Source organism: Micromys minutus (genome assembly GCF_963924665.1).
Source record: "Micromys minutus genome assembly, chromosome: 11".
NCBI lineage: Eukaryota > Metazoa > Chordata > Mammalia > Rodentia > Muridae > Micromys > Micromys minutus.
Window position 1 is genome coordinate 1067205 of NC_137980.1, and position 14135 is coordinate 1081339.

At 41.3% G+C, this 14135-nt stretch overlaps 1 protein-coding gene across 1 annotated transcript in view; it reads right to left on the reverse strand.

Annotated features, from left to right (window-relative positions):
* Positions 1-14135, reverse strand: part of RHOBTB3 (Rho related BTB domain containing 3) — a 49488-nt gene that overhangs the window by 3215 nt on the left and 32138 nt on the right. The window contains exons 9-11 of the mRNA XM_080925786.1: positions 5887-6060; positions 4103-4269; positions 3460-3556 (exon numbers count right to left, since the gene is read on the reverse strand). Coding sequence (XP_080781912.1) covers positions 3460-3556; positions 4103-4269; positions 5887-6060 — 438 coding nt within the window. The remainder of the gene's footprint in view (positions 1-3459; positions 3557-4102; positions 4270-5886; positions 6061-14135) is intronic.

Sequence of the window (14135 nt, forward strand, 5' to 3'; positions counted from 1 at the left end):
TTTATGCTATTACACAATTTATATTGACTTACACACTTCCACCAAGTAGCATTTGACTGCTGTCCTTTTCTTTTTCAATAAAACTTCTGCTTTTACTCTAGATGACAAATTCATTTTTTCCTTGTGGATAACTAACATTCACACTAAAGTCTCCCTGACTTTGGTTCCAGTCCAGTCACAGCCACCAGCTAATAGACTCATTCTTGGTGTTACTTCCTGTGTTCCAGAGTCTGTCACATTGTAACTTGGTGTTACTTCCTGTACTCCAGAGTTACTACATTGTAACGCTCCAGTCAGCAACACTGTAACTTCCAGGCTTGCTCCTCCAGCCTCCTCTTAGGTTGGCTATACACTCTGGACCCACTGTTACAGGAACCTGGGTTTCAGCCCAGGCCCTCAGCTCAAGCTTAGCTCCATCAGAGTCTATGAATCTGTGACTGGATTCGACATCTTTAGCTTCCCATGTCCTGTTAAGGTTGCCTCCATTGACTAGAGGGGCTTCTAGGGAAGTTTGTCAGTCAACTTAGGAATTCCACTGTCAAGGCCCCAAGCTTCATCCTGCCTTCTGACACACTTGGTACTTTAAACATTTAAGGGTTTGGGGAACCCCTCCCTTCTCTAGGCACTTGTGCTTCATTATGTTTAGTCAGTCTGATTTCTCCACCTGCTGTTTAACTTCAGCAGCACGTGGATTAGCAAGGTCCTGATTACAGGATCTAAAGGACAGTAGGCAAGCTGCTTTACTCAGGGAAATCAGTTGTCTCAGTTTCATGAAAAGGCAAAAAGAAAAAAAAAGAAAAAGAAAGAAAGAAAGAAAGAAAGAAAGAAAGAAAGAAAGAAAGACTGAAGTGGCTTTTTTCTTTAAAAGAACTCCAAACAGGGTGTGGTGCACTTTTGGGTAGAGGCAGATGGATCTAGGCCAGCCTGTTCTACACAGTGTCTTCCAGGACAGCTAGGGCTACAGAATAGGACCCTGTCTCAAAAGACAAACCAACAAAAACAAAGATAGGAGTGAGGGAGGGAAGGAAGGAAGGAAGAAATGAAGGAAGGAAGGAAGGAAGGAAGGAAGAACTCCAGAAAAAAGTAACAGTAGATGACCTCTGGTGGCCAGTAAAACAGGCACTAAACAATCACTCTACAACATAACCCAATACTTAGCTAAATTAAACCAATTGTGAGAAAAAAAAATCTATCAACAGCAAGGGTCAGCTTCTCCTGTGTCTTGCTGTGTGTCTTCTTAAAAATCTAGTGCATACAAATCTTAAGTCAGGGATAAACTACTTCGCTGGGTTGGAAGGCGTGACATGACAGGAGATCCTTTTCCATCCCAGCTTTCTGATTTCTAAATAACTTCACACACATACACACACACACACACACACACACACACACACACACACTACTAGAAATTTGAGAGGAAGAGGCAGGAAGGTAAGGAGTTCAAGACCAGGCTTGGCTATAAAGCAAAGTGTGAGCCAGTCCAAGAAACACATACCCTGTCTTTAAGAAGAGAAAAATAAAAATGAAACTGGGTGCTGTGAAGAGAAGCAGTTAATAGTCATAACCAGAGTGCTTCTAAAGCTGAAAATGAACAGTCCCACAAGGATATGACAGGAACGTCCAAATCCCAGATGGCCAGTGTAGAAGGCCACCAAGAAGAGAGAAACCCTTTGTGGGCAGTCACTGCCTAGCTACCAGAAAGGTAAACCCAGACTTTCCTCTGGAAATTTTATATGGTAGTATTATATAAAATCAAAATTTTAAATGGTGATTAAAAAAACCAATCCCTGGAAGACTTCACTGATGCTACATGTTGCCAGTTCATAGTTATAGAATTAGCATATTTCATAATTCTCTGTTATCCAGAGGGCTGTTTTCTCTGTTAGGGAGAATCATACCATAGGTACCAAAGATGTGACCTTTCAGATTTCTCTCAATTCCCACCAAGGACAGAACTGACCCGTCACAGCATCTGGGTCTTCCAAGTCCCTGAGAGGATGCCCTATACCTCTGGTTTGGGACACTGTCCATTTTATAGGCAATTCCATAAGTGATAGCTATTGATACTAACAAAAATGATGTATGTAGTGTCTTTATCTCGAGGCTGTAATTATGGTGAATGGTCTCATTCTTTTACAATGGAGGTGGCCTAAGGTGACACAGTTGTAGTAGCTCTAGAGCCAGAATGAAGTTCAGTTAATGTCTTAAGAGAACAGTCTTGTTCTTGTTAGAACACCTTTTGGACTTGTTACAAGCAGAGCACACCTTATCTTTATGATAAGCCTAGTTTTTGTTTTTTGGTTTTTTTTTTTTTTTTTTCCTTGCAAAACGTTGAGAGTGAATGTTATCTGCCCTTGGTTTTGCTTTGATTATATTATACTAGCATCTGAACACCTGAGTGCCAAGCTAGGGGACAGGCTGACAACAGGTGCAGAATTTTGTTAACTGACTGAATATATCTATCAAAACCAACAGCAAGATTCTTGGGTTCCATGTTTCTGTGACAGTGTGTAGAACAGAAAGAGGCCAAGAGGGTTGTCAGGTCTTGTGTGTCACTACCAAGACATGATACACACAAAGTGGGCGCACTGAACCCGCCTGTTTCATTCTCCCCTCTCCCCCCACCACTTACCCTGTTCACCATTCCCCAAGTGGGACTCCCCAAACCCTCAGCCATCTCATGGAGAGTTCTTTGTCCTTGACTGGCACTCTTGCCTGGCCTTTTCATGCATCATCTACTCTGACAAACACTCCACCTCAGTTTCCTTCCTGTTATGCAGTTCCAGGGAATCTTACCCTGTTTGTTCTGAGGCTGAGACTGGCCTTGAACTCCTTAACTCGGGATCCTATTGCCTCCAGTTTCCAATGCAGAAATCCTGAGCTTGCACTGCCAAGCCTGGCTGCCTCGTTTTAATCCTTATCAGTTACCTCAGAAATCCCCCTACAATTATCATCAGTAATTCCATATAAAGTTCCACAATAGTTGCTCAGTAAGAAAGCTGTTATTCCAAAGCTCCTAATAGATATATACATATAGATTCTCTAAGTATTAAAGATGATATCTTATAAATAATAAACAATATTCATATTTCTATGAAGAGGAAAGAAGTTCAAATATATATCATTTAAAGTTTGCTCCTGACTAATGAAGTCTCATTTATCATAGCCAACTGGCACCTAAGGACACTTGTCAGCACCTTAACTCTCCTACCAAGAAACAAATTAAACTTGAATGAGCACTATAAAATAATCATTAGAAAATGTCTTGTGTAACCCAGGCTGCACTGCTTATGAAACAGGGCTAAGGCTGACGTGCACTAGGTTACAAGGTTGGCTAAAAGGAAATGGGTGGCATTACATTTATGTTCTCATGCTAAAGCAATTGTTTCTATTCATGATGTCTCCAACTGCAGATAAGGCTGCAACACTTTCTTTTCAAAGTAGAGATCAGCAAGGTACCTGAAAGGTCTTGGAATTCCGGCTTTTGGCTGAATATGAGGTAGTTAGTGGCGATGAAATGAAGCAGCCAGGTGGAAAGGCAGTCCGAATGGTGAAACTGCAAGAGAGGAAAAGGAAAATGCATTCCATGTCTGTTCTGCTCAGCCACACTGAGGCATAGAGGCTGCTGAGCCACCTCTTTAGCTTCCATATAACCACAGCTTTTCAGAATGACTTGTGTAAACTGCATGTGCTTCCTAGAATTAGCAGGAGCACCATGCATTAACATCGAGGTCCTGGGCTTGGACGGGAGGCAGAAGCTGTGAGTAAAGTTTGAGTAAAGTGATGCCCAACTTTATGCTTTTAATTTTCCTAGATTCCTAATGCAGCAGGACATGTCAGTGAGCTCAGCAAAGTTCACCATGCCACTGAACTCAACAACATGCTTATGGAATGAATGAATGAGAGACACTAGAGTTTTGGTAACTATGTCAGTTGGTATGGACAGACTAATTCTGCCGTTTTCCTTTCTGTAATGTAGGAAGAAAATTCTATTTCCTGTAATGCCAATGTTCACAGCACAGCCAACTCAAGGAACCTGGATTAGTATATGTATATTTTAAATCAAAAGAGCCCTAATCCCACTCAACCACAGGTCAACCACCTTGGCCTTTTTAAGCAGGTCCACAATGTCAAGGTTCATGGAGGCCAGCTCCCTGCTGGGCATGCTCTGTAGCTGTGTGATGATGAACAGTTCACAGATGTGCTGTAGTCTGGAGACCTGGTACATCTCAGCACAGATCAGGAGGCACATGGCCTGAAAAATGCCAGCTGGTGAGAGGAAAAACAAGAGAAGATGAATAGTTAGACCACTGCTTTGAGAAACAAAAAGAACACACACACAACTCAGGCTGGGTGTAATTGGTGCATATTTTAATCCCAGTACAGATGGTTCTCTGTGAGGCTGAAGTAAGTCTGGTCTACATAGTGAGTTAGCCCAGCCAGAGCTATAACATCAGCATCAACAACTGTAAATTGACATGCACTCAGGCAAGCACACTTATTTATTTGGTTGGTTGGTTAATTTTGGTTTTTCAAGATAGGTTATCTAGCTATCCTAGAATAGGGTGATTGATATCTTGGAATGAGACAAGCTGGCCTCAAACTCAGAAATTCACATGCCTCTGCTTCCTGAGTGCTGGAATTAAAGGTATGTGCCACCATGCCTGGTGCATTACTGGTATGTAATTCTATTTCTTACATTTATTACATTCCATTGTAGTTATGACATCAACAACATTGTTATTTTGTCAATACTTAATATAAATAGACTAATAGTCTCCACTTTTCTTGATTAAAAAAATGCTTACATGTGCACACATATAAACTAGTATTTAACTTAACTCTGATTTTTAATTAATTTTCCCAAATACCCTTTTAAATCATAAAGTGTTGTGCACTATAGTTGCTATTATGTTTTTAAGCATTTTTTCTGATTAGTGATCAAAATTTTTATTGCGGATTCAAATTTACCAGTACTGAGAAAATAGTAACATTTATTTCCACTAATAGCCAATGCTTTCATTTTTGCCAAGCAAAATTGACACCCAATCCTTATTAATACTGGAATTAACAACTGCATTAACAACCGGCATTAAAACACTGAACTGGGAAGGAAGACTGAGAAAATTGATTATAGATGAAATTTTCTCATTTGAGCTGTGTTTGAGAAGGGAGCCATCTGGTGGTCACATGGGATAAAACACTCCAAGGGGCACCTTGTTCAAAGGATTGTGCTATGGTAATCTCACAAAATCTGTTCTAGTGTGTATGTGCTACTCATTATTAATTACTAATAATATTATTAGGTGTTCTGGTTAATGAGAGCCTTCGGTTAGTAAATTTAGAAATAAATTCTATAGTGTACTGGGATTCTAAACATCTCAGGGAATGTTTTTCAGAGATGCCAATTTTAAGGGAGTCTGACTTTGGAAGTCAGTGCAGCCTTTAAATATTCTACATTCTAAGAACTGGAAAGATCACAGGAGTCTCACAATATTAAAGGTCCTGAAAAATATCTCAGTCAGATGTGAGGACCATGAAATCTATTGTCTAGCCCTTTTCTTATTGAAGAGGTAGTGATCCCTAAACTCTAAAATTAAAGCAGCCACTACGGACCCCAAATAACTGTTCCTGGGTATCTAAGATAACCAGTAACCTTGCTGTTACTGCCAGCTAGGACTGGTGATTACTTAGAAGGTCCCAAGCACTGCTCTTTCATTTGAGCTAACTGAGAATGCAACGTTCTCCCTATCTCAACTACAAACTGCTCAGCAAATGCCACAGTATCAACTCAGACCTTAAACAAAACAGACAGAGAGCAATCTATCAAAACGAGTAAGAAAAAAATGTGATGAGATATTGTCTTGTATCATGCATACTTCGTACCTGGGCAACAAGAGTCTGTGTATAAGTATTCTAAAAATGACAAGAATGTCTCTTTGGAAACGCCGTAAACTGGAATCAGTACACTCTTGGCTTCCATATAATTACCATTAAACATGGCAGCCATTACTTCACATCTCGCCACCAAGATGGCTCTGTGGGCTGGCACAGTTGCTCCTGAAAGTTGAGAGAGGTAAACAAATCAAAAACTGTAATGCTGTAACATGTAAGACAGCATGTTTTAACTGGAGTGCCACTGTCCGTGATGGGCCGGGCCCCTGTGCAGAACCCACACTGGGGAGCTAACTGGCATTGGCTCCAGAGGCTTCTTATAACAGCTGAGAAACAGAAAAGTTTAAAACTTGCCTTAGAACCCAACAATCTGCAAAACAGTTAGTTTAGACTTCCTTAAGACCAAAGAACTGAAATGACAAATTTTGCCTTGTGCTTTTATAACAGCATCCATCCATCCTGACTGGTTTGAAATACTGCCACCTCTGCCCATGTCCAGCCCAGGTAGAGAGCTCAATCATTACCTTGTGATTAAGCTCAGAGAACTGTCTTGGTCAGGCTTCCCCATACCAGAAAAGGCGGAACTGCAAAAGCAAAGCAGAGAGCCTACCTCACAGGAGGAACGGCAAAGAGGATCTCCAGAGCCAAGCCAAGGAGCTCAGTCTAGACCTCGGGGACCATGGCCACGCCATCCTCCCACTGCTGCACACAAGCAGTGCCTTTTCTGTGAAATGGGGAGCCGCCGAGCTCCACCCTGACTTAAGTTTTCCAGATACTGTTTTACTTCACAAAGACAGCACCAGACAGGATGACATGGAACTCGTGAGGCTCCTGATGTTATAATATCTACCAGGTAAGGAGTCCCCGAATCCACATAGCAGCCTTCAGCCCCACAGATTATCACTGAACAACCACCATCACGGTGACAGAAATGGTGAGTGACCAAACCCTTTAAGTTCAGACTCCATTTTAAAGAACTTAAACTCAGGTAAACTAACAGGCCAGTTCCTAGCATTAGTTTCCAAATTATCCCCCAATAAAATGCTAGCCTAGATCCAGTTTCTAGGCTAACCACAACAAATCCAGTATTTCCAAGTTAATTGCCAACAAGCCCACCCCCTGCCTCATGACCACCAATGCAGAGTGAAGCAGAAACTATGGTCTGACTCCCAGCACCAGCCAATTAAGCAAAAGGTCATAGTAGCTCTCCAAATAGATGCTTGCCAGGCTAGAAACACTCACCCCACCCCACCCCCACTTGCTGCTTTCTATAAAGCCTCACCCTGGTAGATATTCCAGGCAGGGCTCCTTTCCACCAAAACCATCCTGTGGGCTGATGGTGGGCTGAAGGGCCCAGGCTAGCTCTAATAAAGACCCTGTTGTGATTTGCATCAAATCGGCCCCTGTCTGTTTTTTTGGGGGGTGTAGGGTGGTTCACTAACACTTTCCTAGCAGTACAATGGAAAATACAAAGATGAGGAAGGCAGAGTGGAAATTCAAGTTGTGGAGGATCCCAGGCCCAGTGGGATCCATAAAGCTGTCACCTTTAAGAAAGAAATGCAGTGAGCCAAACCACAATATTCTGCCCATTAATTTGTGTGATTTCATAATATTTATCGCACATACATAAATACATTCTCTTTTAAAGTATTCACAATGATTGGTTCTTCAACCTTTCTAAGTCCAAGCAAAATACTTCATTGTCCTAGAAAGAAAAGAGGTCCATTTAAACTCAGAGATATTTCCCAGAGCCAGTGTCTCCTAAGGCTCGTTAATCAACCTCTGATACTGCCAGCCAAGCCCCACAGGTTGTCACTGTGACTTGCATGTCCATACTCCTACTCCCAGCAGCAAACACCACCTGTCCACTGCATCTTCCCTTTGTCAACACAACCCTCCCAGCTGCAGTGTAGCAGTACCGTTTACCAGAAGGGCCAGCTTCCATAATTGAAGCATGCTGGATACATTTGTAGAGACCAATTAACAAGGAATTCAAATTGGCAATGCAATCTGACTTATAATTTTAGAGTTTAAACTATTTCAAGATAAGTGGAGCATCATTTGAAAAATAGAGGCATAGCTTAAACAAACTGGATGGTCTATCACTTGAATTAAGCAGATGAATTAAGACCGACTATTACTATCAAGTGGATAGTAAACAGGGATGGATTTCAAAAGCAGGGCTTGAACTGTACCAGAGCTTTCTGTTGATAATGCTGTAAGATGTGTGCACCAGTGGTTCACGTCAGGATTTAATTTCTTTTCTACATTTAATTTTTTTTTTTTTTGAAACAGACTCTCTCAGTGAACCTGTCACTCTGTAAGTCACCAGAATCTGCTTGTCTTTGCTCTCAAGCACTGAGACTGCAAGCATGGTGTAGAAGTCACATATAAAGATATGCCTGGCTGATTTTAGATCCATCTAAAGATTAGCATTTAGTTTTGAGAACCATTATACTTTCAGTGAAGGGGATATGAAATCCTACTCCACAACCCATTAAATGACTATTTTGGTGTTTTAAAACTTATGTTGTGAAAATGTAATTTGAAGCCTAAATACAGTTACCTGTTTTCTGTTTTGTTTTGTTTTTCTAGTGTGTGGTCTGTGTGTGTGCACCCAAGGAGGTCAGAAGACACCTTCAGATACCCTGAAAGTAGAGTCATAGATAGTCATCCTAGGTTCCGGGGACCAAACCAGCGACCTCTTGAAGAACAGTTACTGACTGACACTGACTCATCTCTCCAGCCCATAGTTATCTGTTTTAAACAGTATATTTATGCATCACTAACAATATAATGCAGCATATATATATACATATATATATATATTATGCATGTACAATAGCTGGCAACTGATTGCAAGTGATTACATAAGGGTATAGAAGCTATAATTTTTGTTAAAAGGTAAATCTGGTCTTTGAACATACCAAGGCTGAGCATCTTTTCCTGTCATACATATTCCATGTTATAATTAAAAAAAAAAAAACTTTTTCTAATACAAAGAACAAGCCTGAAACGATTACACAGCCAGCCACTCTTCACTGTACATAGGTCATCAAAGGTATTTTTGATTGTGTATTGAAATAAAATACATTTGCTGCACCTTTCTATTATATGAGATTTCAACAGTAAAATTTAGGAACACTGCTTGGGAAAATAGACACTTGTTCACCTCAAGAGAAATTTAAAACACGGACTGTGTTAAGTAAGTAAGAAGGGAATGAGGTTTTTGTTAAACAGTGTTTTGTGTAACATGGAGTCAAATGCAGAGGAGCCCTATCTCGGTCACCTCTGTACATTTTCCAAGATGAATATTTTAACAAGTTTATCTCTATACATGACTTCCTACCACAAGGATAATACTCCATGTCACGGTTTTATATCCCATTCCAGCCCACAGTAGCTACTGGCCTTTAGACTGGGTTCAGTTTCAACTGTCACTACAAAGGGAGAGGAATGGAGCTCACGCTTCAGTCTCTGCTAGTCCTTATGTGCATTATTACAACCCCTGTAGCCACTCCACAAGTGGAAATTGGAGTCCCCATTATAGGAAAGAAAACTACAGTGTTTCACATTTTGAATACACATTGTTAAAACTTTAAGGTCACTCATCAAACTACCTGTCTTCTCTCCTGGTAGTTCTGGTCAACAGTAAAGGGCCAGAAACAGAAACACAACCAAGTGTACATAAACATCCACCTCAGCACAAATCCCAGCTACGTCTTTTCAGTCTGTCGATATCTCCTCAGCCAAGGGTAGCAACGTGTCAGTTCTGGACCCAGCTGTTCCCCTGATCCTCACTTAGGATCAGAAAACTTCAACAGGTTATGTGACATCTACAATCACAACTGGAATGAAGAAGCCAAAGATGTACTGCTACTATTGCATGGAGAAATATGCTTAAATAAATACTAATTTCATTCTTGCACTATCTTTCTCATATTTCTTCTTTAAGCTGTGTTAAAGATACTGCAATAACATCTGGATGTCAATCAGCTCACAAACATGACTTTTTCAGAATAGTCTTTGAATTGTAAATATTTTAGGCAAAACATACAAAGAAAAATGTTGCACGTTTGGCTAAGATTTCACCACAACTTATAAAAGGGTTTGTAATTAAGGTATAAGGAGAGTTATTGTCCAACTATTACTCTAAGGGTTTGTCTTAGTTTTAGTATAAAACAGTTTCAATATATGAGTGTTTTCCCTTCCTGCTCTTGATATGAAACGTTTAAATTAATGATTAATCACAAGTCAAACACACAGTCACACTGCACACAGCCATTTATTTCCATTAAAACAAAGTAACAGCAAAAACAAACAAACAAATCCACAGACCACTAGACAGAGGTGAAGCAGGACTTCAGTCTATAAAGGGCTTCCTAAGAAAGTTTTGTAGAACTGAGCATAATGCCTACAACTTGCGTACAACAAGTTGGCAGTAGCACAGGCTGCCATTCCACCAGGGCAGGGAGGTGGCAGCTGCAGGAACTGGGGATAATTTGCCAGGGAGCCTATCCTAACCAGCAAGTCACAGGTCCCAGTGAACAGTCCTTGTCTCAAAAAGCAAGGTGCTAGAACTTGGAAACAATCTAAATGCCCTACAACTGGCAGAGGAAAGATTGTCCTGAAGCTGTTTTTATTTTAATGTTAATTCCACTTCCCCAAGAAGGGCAGCCTTGTCCCCCACTGAACCTTCCCATTTTAATTAGTAAAATAAAGGAAAGCCAGTAACTGGGCGAGGCGAAGGAGATGGAGAGGGCTGAGAGGTCTGAGGAGGTCAGAGGACTGAGGGTGAATGAAGGTCCTGGCAAGAGTTTCCCAAGGACTAGCTGAACCCAGGTGAGATTGATGGCCTTAAATAGCTATGTACATTAAGGATTTTATAGGTCTAGTATCTCATAGAAGGGCAGTTTGTATCTTTGTCTATTTGATGTAATCTTATTGTGTAGAGGGTTTGTGAATTGAGAGTTGAATATATAAACTTGTATGAAAAGCTATCAGGCTGTAGAGTTGTATTTATGTGGAATTTTGGGGTAGGGAAATACCCCGGGATGGAGGCAGAGAACAGGCAGTAGAAAACTGCCAGGGAAGGGAATTGCACAGACAAGTTGGGCTGGTGGCTTGGACCGGGCTCCAGAGGTGCTCGAGGCTTCGTATTAGGGTGGGCCCTGAGGAGTGAGACCTCAGGGCCGATTAAGAAATAAACTAATATTTTATTTTTTAAATATTTACTGCAACAGAGGGATAATAAAAATGTGCTACCTGTACACTGGGAATCCTATGCAGCTATAGAGAAAAATGAAGCCATGGACTTTGCAGTTCAATGAACAGAACTGGAAAAGATCATACTGACTGGTTACTGTGTACAAGTGATATAATCAAGGAAATGGGAGGATGGGGCTCTTTAGGAAGGGTGAGGGAAGTAAATCCAGAAGCAGGAGACATGTATGTAGAGGAACAGTAAGGATATCTGAAGACGCCACAAGAAGTCATACGATTAACAATTTAACTAAAAAGACCAATGGTATTACCTCCAAGAGCCAAAGACAGCCTAAAAAAAAATTCTAGTATCAGACATGAGAAGTCCTCTTTTGAGTCGTTGGCCAGGGCTATTCAAGAGACTCCCAAAACATACAGCCTATTGCATCAGGCAAGCTTCCAAAGGAGGGGAGCAGCCAACAGTCTCACACAGCTATGAGACCCATGAAGCGTATCAATGAGCAGCATAACCCAATAACCCTGAGGGTGCAGCAGGAGCAAGCATACCTTGGAGAGAGCCAACAGCTCTGTAATTGGATTTAAGACCAACAAGAAGAAAACCATGCCCGGTACTGGAAACCTAGTTAACTACTCGGGGCTAGTGAAGTTATAGTTTTTGGAGACAAACCACCAACCAGCGTAACTGAAGCAGCATGGTGCCTAACCACAACCCATAAATATTTGTAGTTCTCACCCTTCCTCAAGGAGCCTTCTGCAAATGCAGACTGCTATACAGAAAACCACAACCAATCAAAATGCAGAATTATGGAGCCCAGTCCCAATGGATACATCTACAGAACATTCCTGCATCTAAGGCCCAGGAAACATTGTAGAAGAGAAGGCAGAATGACTGGAAGAGCCAAGGATCAGGCGATTTGCTGTGAGATTGTGTCTCCTAGAAGGTCAGATGCTATAAATAAAGTCTCACCAACATGACTGCCCAAACTTGAGCTAAACAAGGATGATATCAATAGACACACCAAAGTGTCTTAACCCTACACAAAGAACTATAGGCAACTGAGAAAAGCTGGGAGCAGGGAGGCGGTCTTTCCTAGAAAAGAGCACACCAAAGTGCCAGTAATTATCCTTGAATATTATATGGACCGAGCAGGTTATAGTTAGGGATATATATGTACGTATATATATGCATTCAATAGCAATTAGTGAAAAAAAGAGGCCACAAATTTGGAGAACACAGAAGGGTCTATGGGAAGTTTTGGAGGCAGGAAAAAAGAAATGTAATTATATTATAAACTCAAAGAGTGGTTGGTTACACCATAACAAACAAATGAATTTCAGACCAGACCAAAAAAAACAGAACAAAACAAACATCAAGGTGAGGTGTATGAGATGACCCAGTGGGCAGAGGGTTTGTCATCAACCACACAACCTGAGTTTGATCTCCGGAGAACATGTAGTAGAAGCAGAAAGCCAGTTTCCACAAGTTGTCTTCTGACCTCTACCTGACTGCTAGGGCACACACCCTACACCCCAAATTAAATAAATGATAACTTTTCCAAAGGTGAATGAGTGGCTATCCATAGGACCAGGGCCTGAAGGTAATGTGCAGACACTGCACATGACTAGATAGGCAAGCAGAGTCCTTGCACATGGAGGTGAGTGGGCAGGGCAGGCAGAGAGGGTCAGGAAGTGGACAGGGCAGATGAAAAGCAAGAGATTAAAAGGGAAAGAATCTCTACTTTCCATATGCTGCATATTTCCTTCAAGAAACTTCTCAGCAGTTTATGCTGACACAACGCTTGGTGCCAATGCCTCCTATGCTAACGGCAAACGGACAATGATGCCTACTATGCGAATGTGGAGCTATGTTACAGTTCAGCAAAAGTGAGAGACCGAGAGATGGCTGAGTGGCTAAGAGCATGGGCTACTGTCCCAGAGCTTTGATTTCCAGCACCCAAAAATGGCTGCAACTGCAGTCCCATGAAGTCTGATGTCCTCTTTCTCGCTTCTATGGGCCTAGAGTTCAGTGAAAAAATTGAGGGTTTATGAACATCCAGAATATCAACCAAGGAGACCTAGTTTATTTAAGGTAAAAGGGCAGGAGGCAACCAAAAAAAAAAAAAAAAAAAAAATCAGAAAACCAAAAACAATCAAACAAAACAAACAAACAAACAAAACCTAGAACTTGACCATACCTTAAGAAATGAATTCCACAGCCAGGTGGACTGGTGCACGTCTTTAATCTCAGCACTTGGAAGACAGAGGCAGGCAGTGAGTTCGAGGCTAGGCTGGTCTACACAGTGAACTCAGTACAGCAAGATATCCTGTTTAAAATAAAAAAAAAAAATTCTGGCCCGACTGTATTGTAATTGTATCAAATGCTGTACAAGTGGTAAGAAACTGGCTAGCCCTAGCCATACAACTATTAGGCAAGGACCATCCAGGAGACCCACAAATGCCAACTTGTTTAACATACAGGTCTTGGAAGACATTCCTCAGAACTTACCTTTCAGCTTAGAAGCAGGATCGACACATGTATGTTCACCATATACACTTCAGATTACCCTCCCGCCACATTCACCCCTCATGAAAAACCTACTGTAAGTTGTTATGTGGGCCCAGAACTCCTGGGGGTTTTTCAGAGTCGGTTCAGCCTGTGACTAATCAGGGGTACATCGTGGATGTGGTAAAAGAGAGACCTCAGTGGCGCTCAAGAAGTCATTTGGAAAAGAGCCATCTCTGGCCTCATCAGTTACCTTCCTTCAGAACACTGAATTCTTTCAAAAACAGACTGGAGATGATTAATTTGGTAGAGATAGAAATCTTTCTAATTTGTAGGTTAAGTTTCTTCTTAAAAATAGATGTAGTGTTTTCTGTTGGAATGTGAAGCTGCTTAGCTATCCTTTCTGGTGTTTCTCTGGTTGACAGAAACACCCAGGGACTTCCACAAATGCCTTCATCAACAGTATTCCCCTAGGAGCTAGTTCTGGGATTGCCACTGGCTGGGCCTCTAAGGA